General features: G+C 64.3%; 2 protein-coding genes across 2 annotated transcripts in view; both read left to right on the forward strand.

The window, feature by feature from the left end:
• SRCAP (Snf2 related CREBBP activator protein) overlaps nucleotides 1-1,976 on the forward strand; it is a 32,976-nt gene extending 31,000 nt beyond the window's left edge. The window contains 1 exon segment of the mRNA XM_054808747.1: nucleotides 156-1,976. Coding sequence (XP_054664722.1) covers nucleotides 156-1,976 — 1,821 coding nt within the window.
• A 3,738-nt stretch (nucleotides 1,977-5,714) lies between these two features.
• LOC129198993 (E3 ubiquitin-protein ligase BRE1B-like) lies at nucleotides 5,715-25,996 on the forward strand. Its single transcript, XM_054808686.1, has 19 exons — nucleotides 5,715-5,854; nucleotides 5,979-6,146; nucleotides 7,538-7,688; nucleotides 8,315-8,593; nucleotides 10,526-10,638; nucleotides 11,401-11,547; nucleotides 12,926-13,000; nucleotides 13,433-13,552; nucleotides 14,369-14,548; nucleotides 15,795-15,930; nucleotides 17,087-17,208; nucleotides 17,961-18,433; nucleotides 19,077-19,194; nucleotides 19,906-20,055; nucleotides 20,780-20,992; nucleotides 22,272-22,397; nucleotides 23,257-23,397; nucleotides 24,307-24,408; nucleotides 25,041-25,996. Exons 1-19 carry the CDS (start codon nucleotides 5,723-5,725, stop codon nucleotides 25,215-25,217), a joined length of 3,123 nt encoding a protein of 1,040 aa, XP_054664661.1. The 5' UTR covers nucleotides 5,715-5,722; the 3' UTR covers nucleotides 25,218-25,996.
• The last annotated feature ends 155 nt before the right edge of the window (nucleotides 25,997-26,151 follow it).

The raw sequence follows: 26,151 nt of genomic DNA on the forward strand, positions 1-26,151 counted from the left end.
GGGGGGGTCCCAGAGGGTCCCAACTATGGGGTGGGGGCACCCGTGGGTGCCCCAGTCTGGGTTGGGGGGCAGCTGGGTGTCCTGCTGTGCACCCGGCGGGGGGGGGGGTGGGTCTGGCTGTGGGTCGGGGGCACCCATGGGTGCTGCTCACGCAGGAGCAGGTGGAAGCGGCGCGGAAGGACATCGACCAGGCCAAGGGGGGTGGGCGCTTCCGCCTGCCCCCCCAGGAGGAGGAGGAGGAGGAGGCGGCCGCCGCCCCAGGGGGTGACGAAGGCCCTGGGGGACCCCGACGGCCCCGACGGGTGCGGGGTCCCACCCGGCCCCTCCCCGAGCGCCCCGGCACCCGCGCCAGCCAGCGCCTGCGCGCCGCCGGGACGGCCAACCGGGCCCCGCCGGCGTCCCCGCGGGTGACACCTCCGTCCCCGCGGGCCCCCCCGACCTCCCCGCGGGCGACGCCAACATTGCCCCGGGCGACGCCGACGTCGCCGCGGGCCGCCCCCACGTCGCCGCGGACGCCGCCGACGTCCCCCCGCGGGGCGGGGACGTCCCCCCGACGGTCCCCGGCACCTCCAGCCACGGCCACCCCGGTGACGTCGCAAGCCAACGCTGTGACGACACAAGCAGCCCCGGTGACGTCACAAGCGAACACGGTGACGTCGCACGCTGCCCTGGTGACGTCACATGCGGACCCACTCCTGCCCGCTGCCCCTGTGACGTCGCAAGCGATCCCGGTGTCATCGCAGCCGGCCACGGTGATGTCACAAACATCCCCGGTGATGTCACAAACACCCCCGGTGACATTGCAGTTGGCGCCAGTGACATCACAACCGCTCCCGTTGACGTCGCAACCAGCCCCGGCAGCTGCCAAAGCAGCCGCTGTGACGCCGCAACCGCCCCCGGTCCCATCCCAGGCGCCGGTGACGCCCAGCACCCCACCGCCAACGTCGCACCCGGCACCGGTGACATCACAAGTGGTGCTGCTGACATCACAGCCAGCACCGGCACCATCCCAGGTGACTCTCCCGCCATCCCAGGCGGCGTCGGCGCAACCGGACGCATCGCCGCCAACGTTGGCCACGCCGCCCGCGCCGTCACCACCGGCCCCGGCACCCTCGGAAGCGTCGCCGGTGACACCGGAGGGGCCGGTGGAAACGCCGGCGAGTGGGGCGGGACTGGGCGGGGCCGGGCGGGGTCCCCGCCGCCGCCGCAGCGCCGACGTGGAGATCCGGCAGAGCCGGGGACCGGGGCCGGCGGCCAAGGTGCTGCGGCAGCTGCCGGGGCGGTTGGTCACAGTGCTGGAGACCCCCGTCCCGGGGCGACCCCGGCGTCGCCGCCACGACCCCCCCGGCGCCAGCCCCAGCCCTGGCGCCAGCCCTGGCCCCCCAAAACGTCGCCGGGGGCGTCCCCCCAAACGCCGGGGGGGGCCGCGTCGCCGCCACCACCACGAGCCTCCCAGCAAACGGCGGCGGGGGCGGCCGGCTCGGGGGGGATCAGTGGCCACAGGGGCCCCCCAAAGCCCCGGCAAACGGCGGCGGGGGCGGCCCCCCAAGCGTGCGTCCCCCGACAGCAGCGCCTCGCCCCCCCCGGCACCCCGCAGCACCCGCCGGCACCCCAGGGCCCCCCTCATGGCTCCCCTGGAGCGGGAGCCGGGCCGACGGCGGCGGCGTTCTCCCCCGCCTTCCTCGGAGGAGGGGGGGAGCGGGGACGAGGGGGGGCGGCGGCGGCCCCCCCCAGCCAAACGGCGCCGGAGGGGGGGCGGGGGGGCTCCCCGGCACTGTCGGCGGCGGCCTCCACCGCCGACGCGGCGTGGGCGGCAGCGGCGGCGGCAGCAGCCCCCCCGGCGCTGCACAGCCCCTCCCGCCGCCAACACCCGCTCAGCCGCTGCTGCCCCCACCCCGTCCGGGGGTCCGCCAGCACCCCCCGACACCCCCTCGGCGGTGGCAGCGGCCGTCCGCGGCCGCAAGGCCAAGACGTGACCCCCCCGGCCGCCCCCCTGCGGCCCAAGGGGGCCGGCAAGATGGCCGACCGGGGCCCTATGAAGGGCTGAGTGGGGCGGCGCGGTTGAGGGGGGGAAACAAGATGGCCGGCAGGGCGCTCCCAGAGGGTCTGGGTGGATGGGCCCATCAGGTGCGCACAAAATGGCCGACTGAGCGCGTAGAAAATGGCCGATTCGGTGCCTGCAAAATGGCTGACCAACCAGCTACCAAATGGCCGACCAGGCACCCGCAAAACGGCTGACCTGAGCCCCCTCAAAATGGCCGACCGGGCGCAGCTTCCAAATGATCAAACGGGCAATCCTAAAATGGCCGACCAGCCCCTACCACCACCACCTCAAAATGGCTGATCTGGCACTTTTGAACGAGCCCCCTCAAAATGGCCGACAGGAACCGCCTCAGCAGGGAATGGCCGACCGTGCCCTCAAGATGGCCGACCAGACGACCCCTCAGAACAGCCAAGCCGGTGGCCCCAAGATGGCCGACAGGCCTGCTCAAAATGGCCGCTGGGGCGATCCCAAGATGGCCGACCTGGTGCATGCACAAAATGGCCAATGGGACCCCAAGATGGCCGACTGGAAGTCCCAAAATGGCCGCCCAGAGGACCCCAAGATGGCCGACCTGGCAGAGGCAGTGGCCGTCTTGAACCTAATGATGTCAGAATGGGCACTCGTATTGAACTTGGTGATGTCAGTTGGTGATGTCAGAAGCGGCAGCTATCTTGAATGCAGTGATGTCACAGGCGGCAGCCATCTTGATCTAGGTGATGTCAGAACCGCAGCCATGTTGGTCCATGTGATGTCAGAGGCGGTGGCCACCTTGAAGCTGGTGATGTCAGAACCAGCAGCCATCTTACATGCAGTGATGTCAGAGGCGGTGGTTATCCTGAGGCACGATGATGTCAGAATCGTCGGCCCTCTCTAACACAGTGATGTCAGAAGCGTGATCTTTGTGATGTCAGCGGTGGCTGAATCGAACGGTGATGTCCGAATTAGCAGCCATCTTGAACCAAGTGACGTCAGAGTCAGCAGCCACCTCAATCCCGACGGACGTCAGAGCTGGCGGCCATCTTGAATGAACCGACATCAGAGCTGGTGGCCATCTTGATCTCTGTGTGCATTAGAGCGGGCGGCCATCTTGACCAGGGCAGATGTGGGAACTAGCAGCCATCTTGACTCCAATGGATGTCGTAGCCGGCGGCCATCTTGAAACGCAGTGAATGTCGCAGCCAGGGGCCATCTTGACCCCAGCAGATGTGAGACTCGGCGGCCATCTCGACCTCAGCAGATATCGGAGCCGGTGGCCATCTTGACTCTGGCAGACATGGTACCCGGCAGCCATCTTGACCCCAGCAGACATAGGACCTGGCAGCCATCTTGACTCCAGTAGACATCTGACTTGGCGGCCATCTTGACCCTGGCAGAGATGAAACACGGCAGCCAATCGATTCCATTGGCCGTCACAGCCGGCGGCCATCTTTCCCCCGGCAGCTACACCACCCTGCGGCAGCCCCCTCGCCCCCGGCAGCCATCTTGCGGCAGGAGCTGGCAGCCAGGGGAGCCCAGCAGAGTCGGGGGGGGGGGGGGGGGTGGGAGGGGGTCCGGGGGGGGACCCCGGGTGGTTCCGGGGGGGCGTTTTTTACCCGTGTACATTGGCGGGGGCCCGACCCCCTGTACAGCCCCATGTAAAATAGGTTCCTTTTGAACACGATCTATGCAAAGGTGCTTTGTGCTGGGCTGGGGGGGGGGGGTGAAGGGCTGGGGCGGGGGGTAGATTTTGGGGTGCCGGGAAGGGGGGTGGGGTGTGTCTTGGGGGGCCCCCCCACCCCCCCCAGCGTGGGGCACCGTGTACAGACGGCGGCTGTAAGCTTTCCTGCGGGAGAATGCGATGAATAAAGGGTTGAAAATGGAGAGTTTTGGGGACCCCCCCCCCCAACAACAAGAATCCCCCTCCCAGGAAATAGGGGGGCGACACACACAGGCGTCCGGGGTGCCCGTGGGGTTCAGGGTGTCTCGGGGGGGGCAGGTGGGTCCCAGGGGGTTTGAGGGGCACTGAGGGGATCCTCGGGGGGGGGAGGTGTGTCCCCAAGGGGTTGGGGGGTCCTCGGGGGGGGGGGGGTCCCCAAGGGGTTGGGGGGATTGCAAGGGTGCGGGGGATCCCTGGGGGAGTTCCCATGGGGTGAAGGGGGTCCCTTAGGGGTCTTATGGGGGTGGGGGGGTGTTTGGGGGTCCCTACAGGGGTGGGGGGGTGTTTGGGGGGTGTCTGGGGTTTGGGGGTCCCTGTGGGGGGGTCCTGGTGGCACTGAGAGGGTCCTCAGGGGGGGTCCCCATGGGGTGAAGGGGGTCCCTCGGGGCTGGGGGGGGGTCTCTGTGGCTCTAACGGGGACCTCGGGGGTTCAGGAGGAGGCTTTAGGCCTGGGGGGGGGGGTGTCCCGGGGGGGCTGGGGAGAGCTCCGGGGGTCCCCGTCCGTGGCGTCGCCCCTTTAAGAACGCCTAGCCCCACCCCCCCCACCCTGTCCCCGCTTCTGATTGGCCACCGCGGGGTGGGAGGAGACTCGAGACACCACCTCTCCTGCCCCGCGGTTACCACGGCGACGGCGGCGGGGGGGCGTGGCTGCGCCTGCGCGGAGGGGCGGGGGCGCTTTGCGCAAGCGCGGGGCGGGGTTTGCGCCTGCGCAGTGGCGCCGGGCCGGGGGCGGCGGCGGCGGCAGCGGTAGCGGTGGGTGAGGAGGGGTGGGGGAGGCCGGGCCCCTCACACCCCCATAGGCCCCTATAGGCCCCTACGGACCCCTGTAGATCCCTATAGAGCTCTATAGATCCCTACAGACCCCTACAGGGCTCTGTAGATGCCTGTAGGCCGCTACGGATTCTTATAGATCCTTACAGACCCTTATAGGCCCTTACGGACTCCTGTAGAGCTCTGTAGGCTCCTATAGGCCCCTACGGACCCCTATAGATGCCTATAGATCCCTATAGATCCCTATAAACCCCTATAGGCCCTTACGGATCCTTATAGATCTGTATGGACCCCTATAGACCCCTATGGACCCCCATAGACCCCTATAGGCCCTTATAGACCTCTGTAGGCTCTTACGGACCCCTATAGATGTCTGTAGATGCCTATAGATCTCTGTAGATCGCTATAGGCCCTTACGGACTCTTATAGATCCTTATGGACCTCTATGGACCCCTATAGACTCCTATAGACCCTTATAGACTCTTATAGGCCCTTACGGGCCCCTATAGCTGCCTATAGATCTCTATAGATCCCTATAGACTTCTACAGACCCCTATAGGTCCTTACAGAGCGTTATAGATCCCTGTGGACCCCTATAGGCCCCTACGGACCCCTATAGACTCCTATAGACCCTCCCACCCCCTTACCCACCCACCGTGCCCCATTAACCGCCCTTCCCCCCCACGTCACCCCCCCCAACCCCCTGTCACCCCAATAACTTCCCCATCCCCCCATAACCCCTTGTTACCCCCCCATGAACCTTCCCTGCCCCCCCCAGTGCCCAACACCACCCCCTATAGCCCCCCATAACCCCCTGTAGCCCCCTATAGCCCCCCCATAGCCCCCCCAGTACCCCACAACCCCCCCATAGCCCCCCCTAACCCTCTACAGCCCCCCATGACCCCCCCCAGTGCCCACAACCTCCTTACAGCCCCCCCATAACCACCACCACCCACCCACCCCCCCCCAAATCCCTTCTCTCAGGCAGAGCCATGTCGGGGGTAGGGGCGAAGCGGGGGGCCGGCGATATGGGGGGCGGCCCCCCCGAAAAGAAACCGCCCCGCGAAGAGCAGCCCCCCACCACTCTGATTGAACCCCTGCGCCTCGGCGGCATCTCCTCCACGGTGGGTGTCGTGTGTGTGGTCTCCCCTTCAAACTCCTGGGGTCCCCCCTTCAAACTCCTGGGGTCCCCCCAAACTCCTGGGGTCCCCCCAAACTCCTGGGGTGTCTCCCCCCCCCCTCAATTAGGAGGAGATGGACCTGAAGGTGCTGCAGTTCAAGAACAAGAAACTGGCCGAGCGGCTGGAGCAGCGTCAGGCGTGCGAGGACGAGCTGCGCGAACGCATCGAGAAGCTGGAGAAGCGTCAGGCCACCGATGACGCCACCCTGCTGCTGGTCAATCGGTTTTGGGGACAGGTGGGGGACACGCGTGCGCGTAACACACCCCACCCCCCCAAAAAAAAAAACCAAAACAAAAAACCACCCCAAAAACCAAACCCCTTACTTGGCGCCCCGAAAGTTGCCAAGAAAAAAACCAAACCCCGCGCGGATCCGCCAACCGGCGTCGGGGCTGAGGCCGAGGGCCGCGAGGGTTAAAAGGGGGTGAAAATAATGCAAAAATGGTCCCGGGGACCCCAAAAATGGTCCTGGAGACTCCCAAAATTATCCTAGCGACGTCCAAAATGGTCTTAGCCGCCCCGAAAATTACGCTGGGGGCTCCCAACTATTTGGGGATTCTAAAAATGGCCCTGCGGAGTCCAAAAGCGGCCCTGGGAACCCCAAAAATGGCCTTAGGGACTCCCAAAATGGCTCTGGAGACCCCAAAAATGGTCTTAGGCACCCAAAAATGGCCCTGGGGACCCCAAAAATGACCCTGGGGACCCCAAACATGGCCTTAGGGACCCCAAACATGGCCTTAGGAACCCAAAAATCATCCTAGGGACCCATAAAATAGTTTCTGAGACCCCAAAAATGACCTTAGGGACCCCAAAAATGGCCCTGGGGACCCCAAAAATGACCCTGGGGACCCCAAACATGGCCTTAGGGACCCCAAACATGGCCTTAGGAACCCAAAAATCATCCTAGGGACCCATAAAATAGTTTCGGAGACCCCAAAAATGACCTTAGGGACCCCAAAAATGGCCCTAGGTACCCCAAAAACTACTCTGCAGACCCCAAAAATGGCCTTAGGGACCCCCCCAAACCTGTCAGGGGACTCCAGGATTGGTCCCGGCACCCCAAAACTCTTTTGGGGCTCTTGGGGGGGATCCCAATTTGGTGGATATAGGTAATGTGCTTAAAAGGGCTGAAAGTGCCCCAAAAATCTACTCGGGGACCCCGGAAATGGGCCTGCGGACCCCAAAAATGGCCCTTGGGGTGCCAGAAAGCTGTGGGGGGACCCCAAAATTGGCCCTAGAGCCCCCAAAATTATGTGGGATCTTTTGGGGGGGGGGTCTGGGTTTGGGAGACGGGGGTGGAGTGTTCAAAAAGGGTAAAAGTGCCCCAGAAACGGCCCCGGGGGGGTCCCCAAAACCACCCTGCCCCTCCCCAAGCTCCTCGGGGTCCCCCCACACCTCTCAGGGTCCCCCAAAACACCCCTGGGCCCCCCCCCCTAAACCAGGCTCCCCACCAGTGATTTGGGGGTTTCCTGACCCTCCACTTCCCCCAAACCTCCTGGGGCCCCCCCAAACCTCTCAGCTCCCCCCCCCAAATCCCCTCAAGGGACCCCCATGACCCCCCCCCCCCGCCGCCCTGGGTTTTGGGGGTGCCCTGACACCCCCATTGTTGTGTTCCCCCCCCCCCTTCAGCTGGACACGGAGGTGCAGGCGCTGCTGCGGCGCTACGAGGGGGAGGGGGGTGCCCCCCCTGCCCCCCCCGGGGATCCCCCCGAACCCCGATCTGAGGGGCCTGAGCCCCCCCCGGCCCCCCCCGGTGAGGCCGAGGGTCCCGATAGGAGGGGTGAGTGTGGGGGGGGGAAACTGGGGGTCCTGGGGGTGATTTGGGGGGGTCAGGGGGGGCTTTTGGGGATTGGGGGGGGTTCTTGGGGGGTCTTGGGGTCAATCAAGATCCCTGTGGGGCAATTTTGGGGTGTTGGGGTGCAGTTTGGGGGGTCAGGGGGGTCCTGAGCATTTTGGGGTGTTGGGGTGCAGTTTGGGGGGAGGGGTGGGGGGGGCATTTTGGGGTGCTGGGGGCAGTTTGGGGGGGGGCAGGGGGATCCTGAGGAGCATTTTGGGGTGCTGGGGGGCAGTTTGGGGAGGCAGGGGGGGCATTTTGGGGGGCAGGGGGTCCTGAGAATTATTTTGGGGTGCTGGGGGGGGCAGTTTTGGAGAGCAGGGGGTCTTGAGCATTTTGGGGTGCTGGGGGGGCAGTTTGGGGGGGCAGGGGGGTCCTGAGGATTATTTTGGGGTGCTGGGGCAGGGGAGGCAATAAGGTTTTTGGGGTGCTGGGGGGGGGGAACCCTTTAGAAATCAGATGGGGGGGGGGTAGAACTGGGGACGCTGGGGGGCACCCATGGGTGCTGAGGTGGGGGTGCCCCAACGGTGTCTCACTCTTTCTCCCCCCCCCCCCCCCAAAAAAACCAACAGAGCCCTGGGGGGTCCCCGCTACCCACCCCCCTCCCCCTCCTCCTACTGTCCCCCCCCCTCCTCCTCCTCCTCCCTCCACCCCTCCCGGAATCGGGGGTCGCCTCGGGGGGCCGGCGGCCGCATTCGTCGCGGCGCTGAGCCGGAGCGGTCCCGAAGAGGGGGAGCTCCGCCTGCGCCCCCGTCTCGCCTTCGCCCCCGCCGCCGTCGCCCGCCTGGTGGAGGGGCTGGCGGGTGCCCACCGCCGCGCCCACGACCTTGGCACCCGCCTGGCCGCCCGCCGTGAGTCCCTGCGCCCCGCGGAAGTTGGGGGGGGGGGGGGTTCGGGGGTGCTGGGGTCTGGTTTTGGGGGGGTATGGTGATACTTGAGCCCCTTTTTGGGGGTGCCCAGGGGCCTTTTTGGGGGCTCGGAGGTGCCTGAGTTCCTTTTTGGGGGGCACCCCAATAGCTGGACCCTTTTTTTTGGGGGGTTTCATGGGTGCCCAGGTCCATTTTTGGGGTGTCATGGGTGCCTGAGTCCTTTTTTGGGGGGGTATCCTGATACCTGAGCCCCTTTTTTGGGGGTTTCGTAGGTGCCCAGGGGCCCTTTTGGGGGTGTCGGAGGTGCCTGAGTCCCTTTTTGGGGGGTATCCTGGTACCTGGACCCTTTTTTTGGGGGGTTTCATGGGTGCCCAGGTGCCTTTTTGGGGTGTCATGGGTGCCTGAGTCCTTTTTTGGGGGGCACCCCAATACCTGGACCCTTTTTGGGGGGTTTCATAGGTGCCCAGGTGCCTTTTTGGGGTGTCGGAGGTGCCTGAGTCCCTTTTTAGGGGGCACCCCAATACCTGCACCCTTTTTTTCGGGGGTTTCATGGGTGCCCAGGTCCCTTTTTGGGGGGCACCCCAATACCTAGACCCTTTTTTGGGGGTCTCATGGGTGCCTGGGTCCCTTTTTGGGGTCTCAGAGTTGCCTGAGTCCCTTTTTGGGGGTCACCCCGATACCCAGACCCTTTTTTGGGGGTCTCATGGGTGCCTGGGTCCCTTTTTGGGGGGCACCCCGATACCCAGACCGTTTTTTGGGGATCTCATGGGTGCCCAGGTGCCTTTTTGGGGGGTACCCTGACACCTGGACCCTTTCATGGGAGTCTCTCGGGTGCCTGAACACCTTTTTGGGGGTACCCCAATACCTGGGCCCTTTTTTTGGGGGGGTTCTCATTGGTGCCCAGGTCCCTTTTTGGGGTGTCGGAGATGCCTGAGTCCCTTTTTGGGGGGCACCCCAATACCTGGACCCTTTTTTGGAGGGTCTCGTGGGTGCCTGGGTCTGGTTTTGGGGGGTACCCCGATACCCAGGGCCTTTTCTGGGGGTCTCATGGGTGCCTGAGTCCCTTTTTGGGGGGTCCCCCAGCCCCCAGACCTTTTTTTGGGGTTCTCATGGGTACCTGAACACCTTTTTGGGGGGTACCCTGAGATCCAGACCCGTTTTTGGGGGGTCTCATGGATACCTGAGCACCTTTTTGGGGAGCACCCCAGCATCCAGACCCTTTTTTGGGGATCTCTCGGGTGCCTGGGTCTGGTTTTGGGGGTCACCCCAATACCCGGACCCTTTTTTGGGGGTCTCATGGGTGCCTGGGTCCCTTTTTGGGGTCTCAGAGTTGCCTGAGTTCCTTTTTGGGGGTCACCCCGATACCCAGACCCTTTTTTGGGGGTCTCATGGGTGCCTGGGTCCCTTTTTGGGGGTCACCCCAATACCTAGACCCTTTTTTGGGGATCTCATGGGTGCCCGGGTCCCTTTTTGGGGGGCACCCCAATACCCAGACCCTTTTTTGGGGATCTCATGGGTGCCTGGGTCCCTTTTTTGGGGGTCCCCCTGATTCCTGGGTCCCTTTTGGGGGTCACCTCAACGCTTGAATCCCTTTTTTTGGGCGCTTTCCTGGACTCCTGGGTCCCTTTTTTGGGGGTCACCCCGATGTCTGAGTCCCTTTTGGGGGGGTCACCCCAATATCTGGGTCCCTTTTTTTTTGTGTGGGGGGGGTCCCCCCAATTCCTTGCTCCCTTCTGGGTGCCGCCGTGCCCTTGGCATCAGCGGGTGATCCCTGACGGGTTCGGGGGGGGGGGGGTCAGGGTGCCCCGATACCGGGTCCCTGTGGGTGGGGGTGGGGTGGGGATGGGGGGGGGGAGCGGTTTTGGGGTGCCGGCCCCCTCGAGTCGGGCGGCTCCCGGACGCCTGGTCGCGCAGCGGAGCTGGCAGAGCCGGGGCGGGTGCTGCTGCGGGAGCTGCTGCGGGATCACCGGCGCCTGCAGGACCTCACCCTGCAGCTGCAGGAGAAGCACCACCGCGTCTCCCTGGAGGTACTGGGAGGGGACTGGGAGGGGACTGGGAGGGGACTGGGGGGCACCGGAAGCAGTGGGAAGGGATTGGGGGGCACTGGGAAGGGATTGGGGGGCACTGGGAGGGATTGGGGGGGGGCTGGGGGGCACTGGAAGCAGTGGGAAGGGACTAGGAGGGACTGGGGGGGGGGACTGGGAAGGGATTGGGGGACACTGGGAGAGGACTGGGGGGCACTGGGAGGGACTGGGGGGGCACTGGGAGGGACGGAGAGGGTACTGGGAGGGATTGGGGGGGGCTGGGGGGCACTGGAAGCAGTGGGAAGGGACTAGGAGGGACTGGGGGGGGGACTGGGAAGGGATTGGGGGACACTGGGAGAGGACTGGGGGGCACTGGAAGCAGTGGGAAGGGACTGGGGGGCACTGGGAAGGGACTGGGGGGCACTGGGAGGGATTGGGGGGGCACTGGGAGAGACGGAGAGGGTACTGGGAGGGATTGGGGGGGGCTGGGGGGCACTGGGAAGGGACTGGGGGGAACTGGGAGAGGATTGGGGGGCACTGGGAGGGACTGGGAAGGGACTGGGAGCACTGGGGGGGGTGCCCCCACATTCCCCCCATGTGTCCCCCCGTGTCCCCCCATGTCCCCTCCCACCCCCCCGTGTCCCCCCATGTCCCCCCCCACACCCCTGTGTCCCCTCACGCCCCCCCCCCGTGTCCCCCCATGTCCCCCCATGTCCCCCCCCACCCCCCTGTGTCCCCTCACGCCCCCCCCCCGTGTCCCCGCAGCTGGCGGAGCTGCAGGACAAGGCCACCTCCGCCGAGACCAAGGTGCTGGAGATGGGGACGACGGTGGAGGGGCTGCAGTGGGACAGCGCCAAGCTGCGCAAGCGCGAGGGACGTCTCGACCGCCACCTCGCCGAGGCCCTCGAGCAGGTGACACCCGCGTCCCCGGGGCGGCCACCATATCCCCAGGGTGGCCACTACCTCCCCGGGGTGGCTACCGCGTCCCCAGGGCGGCCACCGCGTCCCCGATGTCCCCCCAACCCATTGCCGTCCCTTGAGACGTCCCTGCTCCGTGTCACCCAGGTGTCACTTGGGGTCCCTCTGCGTCACTTGGGGTCCCTCTATGTCACTTGGGGTCCCTCTACGTCACTTGGGGTCCGTCTACGTCACTTGGGGTCCCTCCACGTCACTTGGGGGCCTTCTACGCCACTTGGGGTTCCTCTATGTCACTTGGGGTCCCTCGATGTCACTTGGGGTCCCTCGATGTCACTTGGGGTCCTTCTACATCACTTGAGGTCCCTCCACGTCACTTGAGGTCCCTCCACGTCATTTGGGGTCCTTCTACGTCACTTGGGGTCCCTCCACGTCACTTGGGGTCTCTCCGCGTCACTTGGGGTCTCTTCACGTCACTTTGGGTCCTTCTACGTCACTTGGGGTTCCTCCACGTCACTTGGAGTCCCTCTGTGTCACTTGGGGTTCTTCCACGTCACTTGGGGTCCTCTTCTTCCGTGTCACCTGGGGTCATGTCATGGGGTGTCCCCAATGTCCCTCAGGTGTTCCCTGGGGTATCCCTGGTGCTCCCAAAACCTCCAGGGTGTCCCTGGGGTGTCCCCAAGGTGCTCCCCATGTCCTCCTGATGTCCCCAAGGTGTCCCCGATGTCTTCAGGGTGTCCCTGGGGTGTCCCCAAGGTGCTCCCAATGTCCCCAGGGCGTCCACAAAGTCCCCAGGCTGCCCCCAATGTCCCCAAAGCATCCCCGGTGTCCCCAGGGTGCTCCCAGTGTCCTCCCAATGTTCTCAGGGTGTCCCCAATGTCCCTCAGGTGTCCCCAGCATCCCCTGGGGTGTCCCCAGGGTGTCCCCAAGGTCCCTGGGGTGTCCCCAATGTCCCCAAGGCATCCCTGGAGCATCCCTACGGTGCTTCCAAGGTGCTCCCGATGTCCTCAAGGTGCCCCCAATGTCACCAAGGTGTCCCCGGTGTCCTCAGGGTGCTCCCAATGTCCTCCCGAAGTTCTCAGGGTGTCCCCAATGTCCCTCAGGTGTCCCCAGCATCCCCTGGGGTGTCCCCAGCATGTTCCCAATGTCCCTGGGGTCCCCAGGGTGACCCCAGGGTGTCCCCAATGTCCCCAGGGCGTTGCTGGGGTGTCCCCAAGGTGCTCCCAAGGTGCTCCCGATGTCCCCAAGGTGCTCTTGATGTCCCCAGAGTGCCCCCAAAGTTCCCGGGGTGTCCCCAGGGTGCCCCCAAAGTCCCCGGGGTGCCCCCGATGTCCCCAGAGTGTCCTTGGTGTCCCCAACGTCTCTGTGTCCCCAGCTGACCTCGGGCTCCTACGGCTCCGGCAGCTCCGGGGGATTCCAGGGGGGACAAATCACCCTCAGCATGCAGAAGGTATTGGGGGGCCGGGGGGGTTTGGGGGTCCCTGAGGGGGCTGGGGGACATTTTGGGGGGGACCCGAGGGGGTTTGAAGGACCCTGGGAGGGATTTGGGGGGTTCAAAGGGGTCCCTGAGAGGGGTAGGGGACATTTTGGGGGGACCTGAGGGGGTTTGAGGGACCCTGGGAGGGATTTGGGGGGTTCAAGGGGGTCCCTGAGGGGGCTGGGGGACATTTGGGGGGGCACAAGGAGAATTTGGGGGACCCTGGGCAGGGGAGGGGGGGGATTGGAGGATCCCGAGAGGATTTGGGGGGCCCAGGAGGAGTTTGGGGGGATCCTGAGGGGCTTTGGGCCCCCTTGGGGAGGTGCTGGGTGCCCCTGGGGGGGTGTCGGTGTTTTTTTGGGGGGTGAGCCTCATATTTTTGGGGGGTGGGGGGGGAACCCCCAGTTTGAGATGCTGAACGCGGAGCTGGAGGGGAACCAGGAGTTGGCCAACAGCCGGATGGCGGAGCTGGAGAAGCTGCAGCAGGAGCTCCAGCAGGCCGTGCGCGGCCACGAGCGCCTCAAGGTGACACGGGGACGTCGGGGACATGGGGGACGTTGGGGACATCGGGGACGTCAGGGACATCAGGGGCGTCGGGGATGTTGGGGACATTGGGGACGTTGGGGACATCAGGGATGTCAGGGGCATCAGGGACATGGGGGACATTGGGGACATCAGGGGCATCGGGGACATCAGGGATGTTGGGGACATCGGGGATGTCGGGGACATCAGGGACGTTGGGGACATCAGGGGCATCGGGGACATGGGGGACGTCGGGGACATTGGAGACATCGGGGATGTCGGGGACATCAGGGATGTTGGGGACATCGGGGACGTTGGGGACGTCAGGGGCATCGGGGACATGGGGGACGTCGGGGACGTTGGGGACATCAGGGGCATTGGGGGCATCGGGGATGTCAGGGACATCGGGGACGTTGGGGACATGGGGGACATCAGGGATGGGGACATCAGGGACATCGGGGATGTCGGCGACATCAGGGGTATCGGGGACATCAGGGACGTTGGGGGTGTCGGGGACGTTGGGGACATCAGGGACGTTGGGGACATCGGGGACGTGGGTGAGACGAGGGACTTGGAGGATGTCGAGGACGTGGGGGACACGGAGGGGACACTGTGGGAACACCGGGAGCATTTGGTGACAGGAGGGTGACACCGATGCCGCAGCGCAACCGTAGAGGGACGCAAAAAAAAGGGACGTTTAGGGAGCCGGGAGGACAGCGAGGACATCTGGGAGCTCCAGGGGAGGAGGAGGAGAAGGATGGGTGGGGTTGAGGGGACACTGGGGACGCCGGGGGACACGGCTGGACGTGGTCCCCGCAGGTGGCCCTGCGCTCGTTGCCGGAGGAGGCGGTGAAGGAGACGTTGGAGTACAAGGTGCTGCAGTCCCAGTTCTCCCTCCTCTACCACGAGAGTCTCCAGGTGAAGACGCAGCTGGATGAGGCCCGCGCCCTCCTCCTGGCCACCAAGAACAGCCACCTGCGCCACATCGAGCACATGGAGGTGAGGGGACACGTCCCCGAGGTGGCTTTGGCTGTCCCCAAGGCTCCTGGGGGCTTCCCGGGGCGTCCCATTGGGCCTGGGGGTCATGGGGAAATCACACCATCCAACTGTTGGCCATCCAAGATGGCCGCCTCCATCATGGTGAGGGTGAGGAGATGAGTCTTGGTGTCACCGTGGTGTCCCCAAGGGTCCTTGGGCCTTCCCAGGGCGTCCCGTTGGGCCTGGGGATCATGGGGACATCACACCATCCAACTGTTGGCCATCCAAGATGGCTGCCTCCATGTTGACGTCATGGCGTCCAACTGTTGGCCATGCAAGATGGTTGCCTCCATCACGTTGGGAATATGGAGCAGGGTCTTGATGTCACTGAGGTGTCCCCAAGTGTCCCCAAGGCTCTTGGGTGTTCTCTGCATCATCGTGTTGGTCCTGTTGGTCATGGGGGTGATGGGATGTCATGGTGTCCAACTGTTGGCCGTCTAAAATGGCCACTTTTATCATGTTGAGCCTGCGGAGATGGATCTTGATGTCACCGAGGTGTCCCCAAGACTCCTGGGCGTTCTCTGGGTCATCCTGTTGGTCCTGGTGATCTTGGGACGTCATGGCGTCCAATAGTTGGCCATCCAAGATGGCCTCCTCCATCATGTTGAGGGTGTGGAGGTGGGTCTTGATGTCACTGAGATGTCACCCAGGTGTCCCCAAGGGACCTTGGAGTTCCCTGGTCATCCTGTTGGTCATGGGACATCATGGCGTCCAACCGTTGGCCATCCGAGATGGCCACCTCCATCATGCTGAGAATATAGAGTGGGGTCTTGATGTCACTAAGGTGTCACCGAGGTGTCACCGAGGGTCCTTGAAGTTCCTTGGTCATCCTGTTGGTCATGGGACATCACGGGGTCCAACCATTGGCCATCCAAGATGGCCTCCTCCATCATGTTGAAGGTGTGGAGGCAGGATTTGATGTCACTGGGATGTCACCCAGGTGTCCCCAAGGGACCTTGGAGTTCCCTGGTCATCCTGTTGGTCATGGGACATCATGGCATCCAACCGTTGGCCATCCAAGATGGCCACCTCCATCATGTCGAAGATGTGGAGATGGGTCTTGATGTCACTGAGATGTCCCCAAGGGTCCTGAGAGCTCCCTGGGGCATCGGGTTGGGTCAGGGGGTATCACCGTGTCCAAGCGTTGACCAACCGAGATGGTCGCCTCGGTGACACCGACGTGTCCGCGTGTCCCTCCCCGCGGCAGAGCGACGAGCTGGGGGTGCAGAAGCGCCTGCGGACGGAGGTGATCCAGCTGGAGGACACGCTGGCCCAGGTGCGCAAGGAGTACGAGATGCTGCGCATCGAGTTCGAGCAGAACCTGGCGGCCAACGAGCAGGCGGGTGAGACTCGTGACGTCACCGCGCCGTCACCCGTGGCGTCGGCCGCGGCGTCCTGGAGGACCCACAGGGGCGCGGGGCCGTAGAGTTGGGGAGAGAGGGGCCGTGGTGGGGCTGGGGATGCTCCGGGATGGTCCTCCTAGATCTTTATGGTTCTGGGATGGTTCTCCTAGATCTCTATGGTGGGTTAGACACTCTGGGATGGTCCTCCTAGAACTTTATGGTTCTGGGATGGTCCTCCTGGGGCTCTGCGGTGGGTTGGACGCTCCAGGATGGTCCTCCTAGATCTTTATGGTTCTGGGATGGTCCTCCTAGATCTTTATGGTGCTCTGGGGTGGTTCTTCTAGATCTCTGTGGTGTGTTGAGCACTCTAGGATGGTCCTCCTGGGGCTCTATGGTGGTGGGTTGGGCGCTCTGGGATGGTCCTCCTAGATCTTTATGGTCCTGGGATGGTCCTCCTAGATCTTTATGGTGGGTTGGGCGCTCTGGGATGGTCTTCCTAGCTCTGTATGGTGGGTTGGGGATGGTCCTCCTGGGGCTCTGTGGTGGGTTGGATGCTCTGGGATGGTCTTCCTAGATCTTTGTGGTTTTGGGATGCTTCTACTAGATTTCTGTGGTGGGTTGGGTGCTTTGGGGTGGTCCTCCTAGATCTCTATGGTGGGTGGGGCACTCTAGGATGGTCCTCCTGGGGCTCTATGGTGGTGGGTTGGGTGCTCTGGGATGATCCTCCTAGATCTTTATGGTTCTGGGGTGGTCCTCCTAGATCTCTGTGGCGGGTTGGACGCTCTGGGATGGTCCTCCTAGATCTTTATGGTTCTGGGATGGTCTTCCTAGGGCTCTGCGGTGGGTTGGGCGCTCTGGGATGGTCCTCCTAGATCTTTATGGTTCTGGGGTGGTCCTCCTAGATCTTGATGGTGGGTTGGGCACTCTAGGAAGGTCCTTCTGGGGCTCTATGGTGGGTCAGGCTCTCTGGAGTGGTCCTCCTAGATCTCTATGGCGATTTTAATCCCTCTGGGGGGGGACACTCTGGGATCGTCTTTAGGGGCTCTGTGGTGGGTCGGTGACTCTTGGGATTCTCTGGGATGGTCCTCCCGGGGTGGGGGGGGGGGTGGAGGGGAGGCTGGACACCCCACCCCCCGACACGTGGGTGCCCCCGCAGGGCCCATCAACCGGGAGATGCGGCACCTGATCAGCAGCCTGCAGAACCACAACCACCAGCTCAAGGGCGACGTCCAGCGCTACAAGCGGAAGCTGCGGGAGGTGCAGGCCGAGATCAACAAGGTGGGCGGGGCCTCGGGGGGGGGTGGGGCCTCCGGGGGTGAGGGCGGGGGCAGACGTGGCCCCACCGTATCGGTAAGGGAGGCTGAGGTGGCGTTGCCCCTTTAAGGAGGGGAGGAGGAGTGGGTGGAGCCTCCGAGGGTGTGGCCACTTTAAGGGGCTGGGGTGTGGCCCCACCTGATCGCTCGATGAGGCTGTGGCATTGCCCTTTTAAGAAGGGAGGGGGTGGAGCCTCTGAGGGTGTGGCCCCTTTAAGGGGTGGGGTCACATGGGTGGAGCAGGTCTTAAAAGGGCTATGACAGTGGGGCTGGGGCCCACTAAGGGGGCGGGGTTTCAGGGGAGCACAGGGGTGTTTCCCCCTTTAAAGGTGGGGCCATGCTGAGGGGGTGGGGCCTTAAAAGGGCGATGCCAGTGTCTGTAGGGGTGGGGCCTATCGCTGTGGGGGGCCCTGGGGGTTGTCCCCTTTAAGGAGGTGAGCCTGAGGGAGCGGCCTTAAAAGGGCCACATGGGGGGGTCTGGGGGGCCCACCGGGAGGGTGGGGCTTTGGTGGGCGTACTGTCTCTTAAAAGGGCTATGCCACCCATCGTCATGTGTGGGCCCGAGGGAGGGACCTTAAAAGGGCAACATGTGGGGGGAGCTGGTAGGGCCCACCAAGAGGGCAGGGCTTTGGGGGGGGGGGGGTGTGTGTGCTCTCTTAAAAGGGCTATGCCACCCATTTCACGGGCGTGGCCCGCTGACTGCCCTCTCTCCTCTAGCTCCGCCTCCAAGCCAGCGGTGCCCCACCCCCTCAAGGCAGCGCCCCGCCCCCTCCGCCCCCCCAAACTGCCGCTCCCCCCGAGGAAACCGCGGCCGCTGGGGGGGCCCCGGGCACCGCCCCCGTCAAGGAAGAAGAAGGCGGGGCCCCGCCTGGTCCCGCCCCCCCAGAGCCCAAACGGGAGGTGGCTGTCGCGCCCGCCCCCCCTGAGGCGCCGCCCCCCCCGCGCCGGCCGCCCGAGGAGGAGGAGCCTCCCGGCCCCGCGCCCCCCATTGCCGCCCCCGCCGCGCCCCCTCCGGCGCAACCCCCTCCCCCCCGCGTCAAGGAACCCCCCCCGACCCTCCCCCGGCCCGGAGCTTCCCGGGGGGGCCCCGAACGGGAGCGTCTGCGGGAGCGGGAGCGCCCCAAGGGCCCCCCCGACGATCCCAAGAAGAAGGACTCGGAGGTGCTCAAGCAGCTGCGGGGGGAGCTGAAGTGAGTGGGGCTGGGGGGACAACACACACCCTGGTTTTGGGGGGCTGGGGGGGGGTTATGGGGGGTATTGGGGGGCTGGGAGGGGGACACACCCAGGTTTTGGGGGGCTGGGGGGGGGATTTGGGGGTCCTGGGGTGGTGGTTATGGGGGGTATTGGGGGCTGGGAGGGGGAACACGGTGGTTTTGGGGGGCTGGGGGGGATTTGGGGGTCCTGGGGGGGGTTATGGGGGGTATCAGAATCTGGGGGGGGACGACACCCTGGTTTTGGGGGGCTGGGGGGGGATTTGGGGGTCCTAGGGGGGGTTATGGGGGGTATCGGGGTCTGGAAGGGGGACACCCTGGTTTTGGGGGGCTGGGGGGGGATTTGGGGGTCCTGGGGGGGGGGTTATGAGGGGGTATCGGGGGGCTGGGGGGGGAACACACTGGTTTTGGGGGGCTGGGGGGGATTTGGCGGTCCTGGGAGGGGTGGGGGGGTGGTTATGGAGAATATCGGGGGGCTGGGGGTGGGGGGGCCCTGAGGGTGGTTACAGGGGGGTAATTGGGGAGGGGTGGGGGGGGGTGTGTGCGTTTTCTGGGGGTTGGATGCAAACGAGATGCAAACGAGATGCAAACGAGATGGTAAGGAGGGGGGCGCGGCGGGCAGGAAGGCGCAGGAGAGCCAGAAGGAGATGAAGCTGCTGCTGGACATGTACAAGTCGGCGCCCAAGGAGCAGCGGGACAAGGTGCAGCTGATGGCGGCCGAGAGGAAGAGCAAGGCCGAGGTCAGGGCGCGCTAACGACGCGCTGACACGCTAACGACACGCTAGCGGCGCGCTGACACGCTAACGCCACGCTAACGCCGCGCTAGGGCATGCGAAGCCGTGACCTCCCGCCCGCCCTTTATGTCGTTCCCCGCCGTTGTTCCCTTAAACCGTGATGTCACAGCGGTCGCAGGCCGTGACCTCACGCTATTACTTCACACCATGGCTTCACCCCATCACCTCGCCATTGCCTCACGCCATGACCTCACCCTGTTACTCCCCCCAGTTACCTCATCCTGTTACCTCACACCGCGACCTCACCCGGTGACCTCACCCCATTGCCTTCACACTGTGACGTCACCCTGTTAACTCACGCCATGACCCCAACCCGTGACCTCACCCTGTTACCTCACGCTGTGACCCCACGCTGTGACCTCACCCCATGACGTCACCCTGTTACGTTATGCCATGACCCCAACCCATGACCTCACTCCGTTACCTCATGCTGTGATGTCACCCTGTTACCTCACACCATGACCCCAACCCGTGACCTCACCCCGTTACCTCACCCCGTTGCCTTCACGCTGTGACCTCACCCCGTTACCTTACGCCATGACCCCAACCCGTTGCCTCACGCTGTGACCTCACCCTGTTACCTCACGTCACGACCTCACCCCGTGACCTCACGCGGTCGTGTCGTGTGTCTCCCCCCCCCCCCTTCCTCGGCGGCAGGCGGAGGAGCTGCGGGGGCGGGCGCGGGAGCTGGAGGAGCGGGAGCGGCGGGAGAGCAAGAAGCTGGCGGACGAGGAGGCCCTGCGGCGCCTGCGCCACGCCGAGGAGCAGATCGAGCACCTGCAGCGCAAGCTGGCGGCCACCAAGCAGGTGGGCGGGGCCTGAGGGGAGGGGCGGGGCCTGGGGAGAGGCACGGCCTATGGGGAAGGAGGGAGGGTAGAGGAAAGGGGGCGGGGCCTCAGGGAAGGGGCGGGGCCTGGGGATGGGGGTGGGGCTTTCGGGGAGGGGTGTGGCCTGGTGCGTTGTGGGCGTGGTTTTCCCGGGGTGAGCCTATGAGGGTGGGGCTCGGGGGGTGGTGGGTGTGGCCTCTGCGGGGGGGGGGTGGGTGGCAGGCAGCGCTTACGGCAGCGTGATGTCATGGGCGCGGTTTGCGACGTCGTAAGCGCGTTTTTGATCGCGCGTAGAAGGCCGGGAAGGAAAATCTCCGTGATTGGGGGGGGCGGGGCGGCGTTTATGGCCGCCGGGCAGCGCCTGCGACGTCACAGGCGGGCTCTATGATGTCACAGGCGCGTCCTACGGTATCGCAGGCGCGTGACGTCGCGAGGGCGCCGCGGCTCTGCGGCGCGTAGACAGCCGGCGGGGAGGACGGCTCGCGGGGCGGGGAGGGGCAGCGTTTTGGCGGGGTGGGGGCTCGTGACATCGCCGGCGCGCCGCGTGACTTTGGGAGGGCGTCCTGGTGCCGTTACAAACCGGGTCGGCGACATGGCAGTCGCACGGGGCGGGGAAGGGCGGCGCGGGCGGAGGCGTCGGGCAGTGGTGATGTCACGGGGTTCGGCAGTGGTGACCTCACGGCGGCCATGTTGCCCCGGGGCAGGAGGAGGAGGCGCTGCTGTCGGAGATGGACGTGACGGGCCAGGCCTTCGAGGACATGCAGGAGCAGAACCTGCGGCTGCTGCAGCAGCTGCGGGAGAAGGACGACGCCAACTTCAAGCTGATGTCAGAGAGAATCAAGGCCAACCAGATCCACAAGCTGCTGCGGGAGGAGAAGGACGAGTTGGCCGAGCAGGTCCTCGCCCTCAAGGCTCAGGTGGGCTCCAGGGGGAATCCAGGTCTTCGGGGAGGTCCAGGGGGATTCAGGTGTCCACGGGGGTCCAGGAGAACCCAGGTGGTTGTGGCTGGAGGAACCCAGATGCGTAGGAGAAGGATGAGTTGGCCAAGCAGGTCTTCACCGTCGAGGCTCAGGTGGGACCGAGGTTGCCATGGAGGAGTCAGGTCTTCATGGAGGTCCATGGGGGTCCAGGGGAACCCAGATGTGCAGGAGAAGGATGAGTTGGCCAAGCAGGTCCTCACCGTCAAGGCTCAGGTGGGACCCAGGTTGCCGTGGAGGAGTCAGGTCTTTGGGGAGGTCCGTGGGGGTCCAGGGGAACCCAGATGTGCAGGAGAAGGATGAGTTGGCCAAGCAGGTCCTCACCATCAAGGCTCAGGTGGGACCCAGGTTGCCGTGGAGGAGTCAGGTCTTCGGGGAGGTCCATGGGGGTCCAGGGGAACCCAGATGTGCAGGAGAAGGATGAGTTGGCCAAGCAGGTCCTCACCGTCAAGGCTCAGGTGGGACCCAGGTTGCCGTGGAGGAGTCAGGTCTTCGGGGAGGTCCATGGGGGTCCAGGGGAACCCAGATGTGCAGGAGAAGGATGAGTTGGCCAAGCAGGTCCTCACCATGAAGTTCCGTGGAGAACCCAGGTCTTCAGGGAGGTCCGTGAGGTCCAGGGGAACCCAGATGTGCAGAAGGATGAGGTCACGAAGCAGGTCCTCATTATCAAGATCCATGGAGGACGCAGGTGTTTAGGTGGGACCCAGGTCTCCATGGAGGTCCCAGGCATTTTGAGAGATCCAGGGGAACCCAGGTGTCCAAGGGGGACCGGGGGAACCCAGAAGGTTGGGCTGGAGGGACCCAAGTGACCAGGAGAAGGATGAGGTGGTGGAACAGATCCTCACCATCAAGGTTCCTGGAGGGCCCAGGTCTTTAGGGAGGTCCATGGGGGTCCGGGGGAACCCAGATGGTTGGGCTGGAGGAACCCAGAAATCCGGGAGAAGTATGGGGTGGTGGAGCAGGTCCTTGTCATCAAGGTCTGTGGAGGACCCAGGTCTCCAGGGGGGACCCAGGTCTTCATAGAGGTCCTGGGGTCCCAGGTGTCCATGGGGGTCCAGGAGAACCCATATGGTTGGGCTGGAGGGACCCAAGTGACCAGGAGAAGGATGAGATGGTGGAGCAGGTCTTCACCATCAAGGTTCACAGAGGACTCAGGTCACCAGGGTGGACCCCGTTGGCCGTGGAGGTGACCCAGGCATCACCGGGTGGTTGTCCCTAGGTGGACGCCCAACTGCTGGTAGTGCAGAAGCTGGAGGAGAAGGAGCGGGGGTTGCAGAGCAGCCTGGCGGCAGTGGAGAAGGAGCTGGCCCTGCGCTCCCAGGCCCTGGAGCTCAACAAGAGGAAGGTGGGTGGGGCAAGTGGGCGGGGCTGGACACGCCCAAGCATCCATGGTGGGGACCTCCCAGATGTCCATGGGTGGGTGAGGAACCTCATCCTTGGGTGGGTGGATGAGGAACCTTGGTGGGTGAGGCTCTCTTTGGGTGGATGAGGAACCTCATCCTTGGGTGGGTGAGAAACCTCATCCTTGGGTGGGTGAGGAACCTCATCCTTGGATGGGTGGGTGAGAAACCTCATCCTTGGGTGGGTGAGGAACCTCATTCTTGGATGGTGAGAAACCTCATCCTTGGGTGGGTGAGGAACCTCATTCTTGGGTGAGTGAGGAACCTCATTCTTGGGTGAGTGAGGAACCTCATCCTTGGATGGGTGGGTGAGGAACCCCATCCTTGGGTGGGTGAGGAACCTCATCCTTGGATGGGTGGGTGAGGAACCCATCCTTGGGTGGGTGAGGAACCTCATCCTTGGGTGGGTGAGGAACCTCATCCTTGGGTGGGTGAGGAGCTTCATCCTTGGATGAATGAGGAACCTCATCTTTGGGTGGGTGAGGAACCTCACCCTTGGGCGGGTGGGGAACCTCATCCTTGGGTGGGTGAGGAGCTTCATCCTTGGATGAATGAGGAACCTCATCTTTGGGTGGGTGAGGAACCTCACCCTTGGGCGGGTGGGGAACCTCATTCTTGGATGAATGAGGAACCTCATCTTTGGGTGGGTGAGGAACCCATCCTTGGATGGGTGGGGGAGGAACCCCATCCTTGGGTGGTGGGACAACATGGGGTGGTGGAACTTTGGGGTGGGGGTGGGGAGACCCCGATTGATGCCGGGGGGGGGGTGGGGGCGGGGCGTCACCCACCTCTCGGGGTGCCCAGGCGGTGGAAGCGGCACAGCTGGCGGAGGACCTGCGGGCGCAAGGGGAGCACGTCCAGGCCCGGCTGCGGGAGCTGCAGGCCTGCGCCGCCGAGAACCGGGCGGCCAAGGACAAGGAGTCCCTCAGCCTCAAACGGGCCCAGGTACGGGGGGGGACGTATGGAATCTATGGGGGGGGCTCTATAGGGGACATACAGCACCCTATAGAGTCTAGGGGGGTCTGTAGAAGACCTTTGGAGCCCTATAGAGTTTGGGGGGTCTATAGGGGACGTATGGCGCCCTATAGAGTTTGGGGGGGTCTATGGGGGACATATGACACCCTATAGAGTCTGGGGGGGATCTATAGAAGACCTATGGTGCTCTATAGAGTTTGGGGGGTCTATAGGGGACGTACGGCACCCTATAGAGTCGGGGGGGTCTATAGGAGACCTATAGAGTCTGGGGGGGTCTATAGGGGACATGCAGCACCCTATAGAGTTTGGGGGGCTCTATAGGACATCTATGGTATCCTATGGGCTCTATAGGGTTCGGAGGGGGGTACAGGTGCTGTGGGGTGTTATGGAGCCCTATAGGGGGTGGGGGGGGCTCTATAGGAGCATTATGGGATCCTATAGAGGATCTATACAGACTTAAAGGAGCTCTACAAGGTTCTGCGGCACCCTCTAGGGGCTCTACGGGGACGTATAGGTGCTCTGGGGTCTCCCTAGGAGGTCTGTGGGACCCACAGAGGCTCTGTTGGGCCCTATAGGGGTCTATGGGGCCATATAGGGGGTCTGCGGGGACATATGGGGAGTTTGTGGCTCCCATAGAAGCTCGGGGGGGCTCTATAAGGGGTCTGCAGGGACCTATAGGTGATTTGGGGTCTCCATAGGAGGTCTCTGGGACCCATAGATGCTCTGTCGGGCCCTATAGGAGGTTTATGGGTCCTATAGGAGGTTTACGGGGACCTGTAGGGCATCTGGGGGTCTCGGGGGGGGTCTTTGGGGACCTATAGGGGGTGTAGAGGGACCTATAGGGGGTGTACGTGGGTCAGCACCCCCCGGTCCCCGCAGGAGGAGCTGTCGCGGCTGCGGCGGAAGCTGGAGAAGCAGCGGAAGGTGGAGGTCTACGCCGACGCCGACCAGATCCTCCAGGAGGAGATCAAGGAGTATCGGGTGCGGTTGGGGATGGGGGGGGCGCACCCCTGGGTGCTGGGGGGGGAGGGTGGGGGGGACACCCCCACCTTCCCCCAGAGCTCCCTGCTGCTAGGAAGGGTGCTTGGAGGACCTTGGGTGGGGGCTGGAGGACCTTGGGTGGGGTTGGAGAACCTTGGGTGGGAGCTGGAGGACTTGGGTGGGATTGGAGGACATTGGGTGGGGGCTGGAGGACTTTGGGTGGGGTTGGAGGATCTTGGGTGGGTGCTGGAGAACCTTTGGTGGGGTTGGAGAACCGTGGATGGAGGTTGGAGGACCTTTGGGTACTGGAGGGCTTTGGGTGGGGTTGGAGAACTGTGGGTGGGTGCTGGAGGACTTTGGTTGGGGTTGGAGGACATTGGGTGGGTGCTGGACGATTTAGAAGAGTCTGGAGGACCTTGGGTGGGGTTGGAGAACATTGGATGGGTGCTGGAGGACCTTGGGTGGGTGCTGGAGAAGCTGGGTGGGTGCTGGAGGACCTTGGGTGGGGTTGAAGGTCTATGGATGGGGGTTGGAGGACCTTGGGTGGCCTTGGAGAACCTTGGGTGCCAGGAGGTGGCTGGTAGGGTGCCACCATGGAGCTGACGGCCATCTTGTCATCCCTCCCACCCCAGGCCCGCCTGACCTGCCCGTGCTGCAACGCCCGCAAGAAGGACGCCGTCCTCACCAAGTGCTTCCACGTCTTCTGCTTCGAGTGCGTCAAGAGCCGCTACGACACGCGCCAGCGCAAGTGCCCCAAGTGCAACGCCGCCTTCGGCGCCCACGACTTCCACCGCGTCTACATCAGCTGAGCCCCGCGGCCACCCCACGGCACCCGTGGGTGCTCCCCGACCAACTGCGGGTGCTCCCTGTCCAACCCTGGGCCTTGGAGGTGGGTCAACGCCACCTTGGAGGACCATGGTTTCCTCTGTGTCTCTGTTAGCTGAACCCCATGGTGATCCTCGGCCACCCACAGGTGCCCCGTGAGACCTGTGGGTGCCCCATAGTGACCCACAGCACCCATGGGTGCTCCCCAGCCAACGACAGGTGCTCCCCGGCCTTGGAGGTGGGTCAACGCCACCTTGGATGACCATGGTTTCCTTTGTGTCTTTGTTAGCTGAACCCTATGGTGATCCTCGGCCACCCATGGGTGCCCTGTCAGACCTATGGGTGCCCCAAGGTGAACCGTGGCACCCTGAGTGCCCCATGGTCAACTATGGGCCTTGGTGGTGGGTCAACGCCCCCTTGGATGACCATGGTTTCCTCTGTGTCTGTGTTAGCTGAACCCCATGGTGATCCTCGGCCACCCATGGGTGCCCTATAGCACCTAAGGTTGTCCCACAGTCACCCATAGCACCCACGGGTGTCCCACAATCAACCGCGGGTCTTGAAGGTGGGTCAACGCCCCCTTGGAGGACCACAGCTTTGCTTCGTGTCTGTGTCCACTGAGCCCCGTGGTGACCCGTGGGTGCCGGATGACACCTATGGGTGCCCCATGGCGACCCACAGCACCCAGGGGTGCCCCACGGTGACCTATGGGTGGCCCTGCCCCTCCCCACCCATCCCACCCAATAAAGCGCTTGGAGCTGTGGCCATTGGCTGCGTGTGGCTGCTGGGGGGCGGGGGGGGGGGCCGACACCCAAGGAGGGGTGAGACCATAGAGACGGGGGGAAAGAGGCTCCAGAGGGGCCCTGTGACCATAGAGACCGGGGGGAGGCGGCTTTGAGCATCCCATGGTACCATAGA

This window comes from Grus americana, chromosome 39 (genome assembly GCF_028858705.1).
Source record: "Grus americana isolate bGruAme1 chromosome 39, bGruAme1.mat, whole genome shotgun sequence".
Taxonomy (NCBI): domain Eukaryota; kingdom Metazoa; phylum Chordata; class Aves; order Gruiformes; family Gruidae; genus Grus; species Grus americana.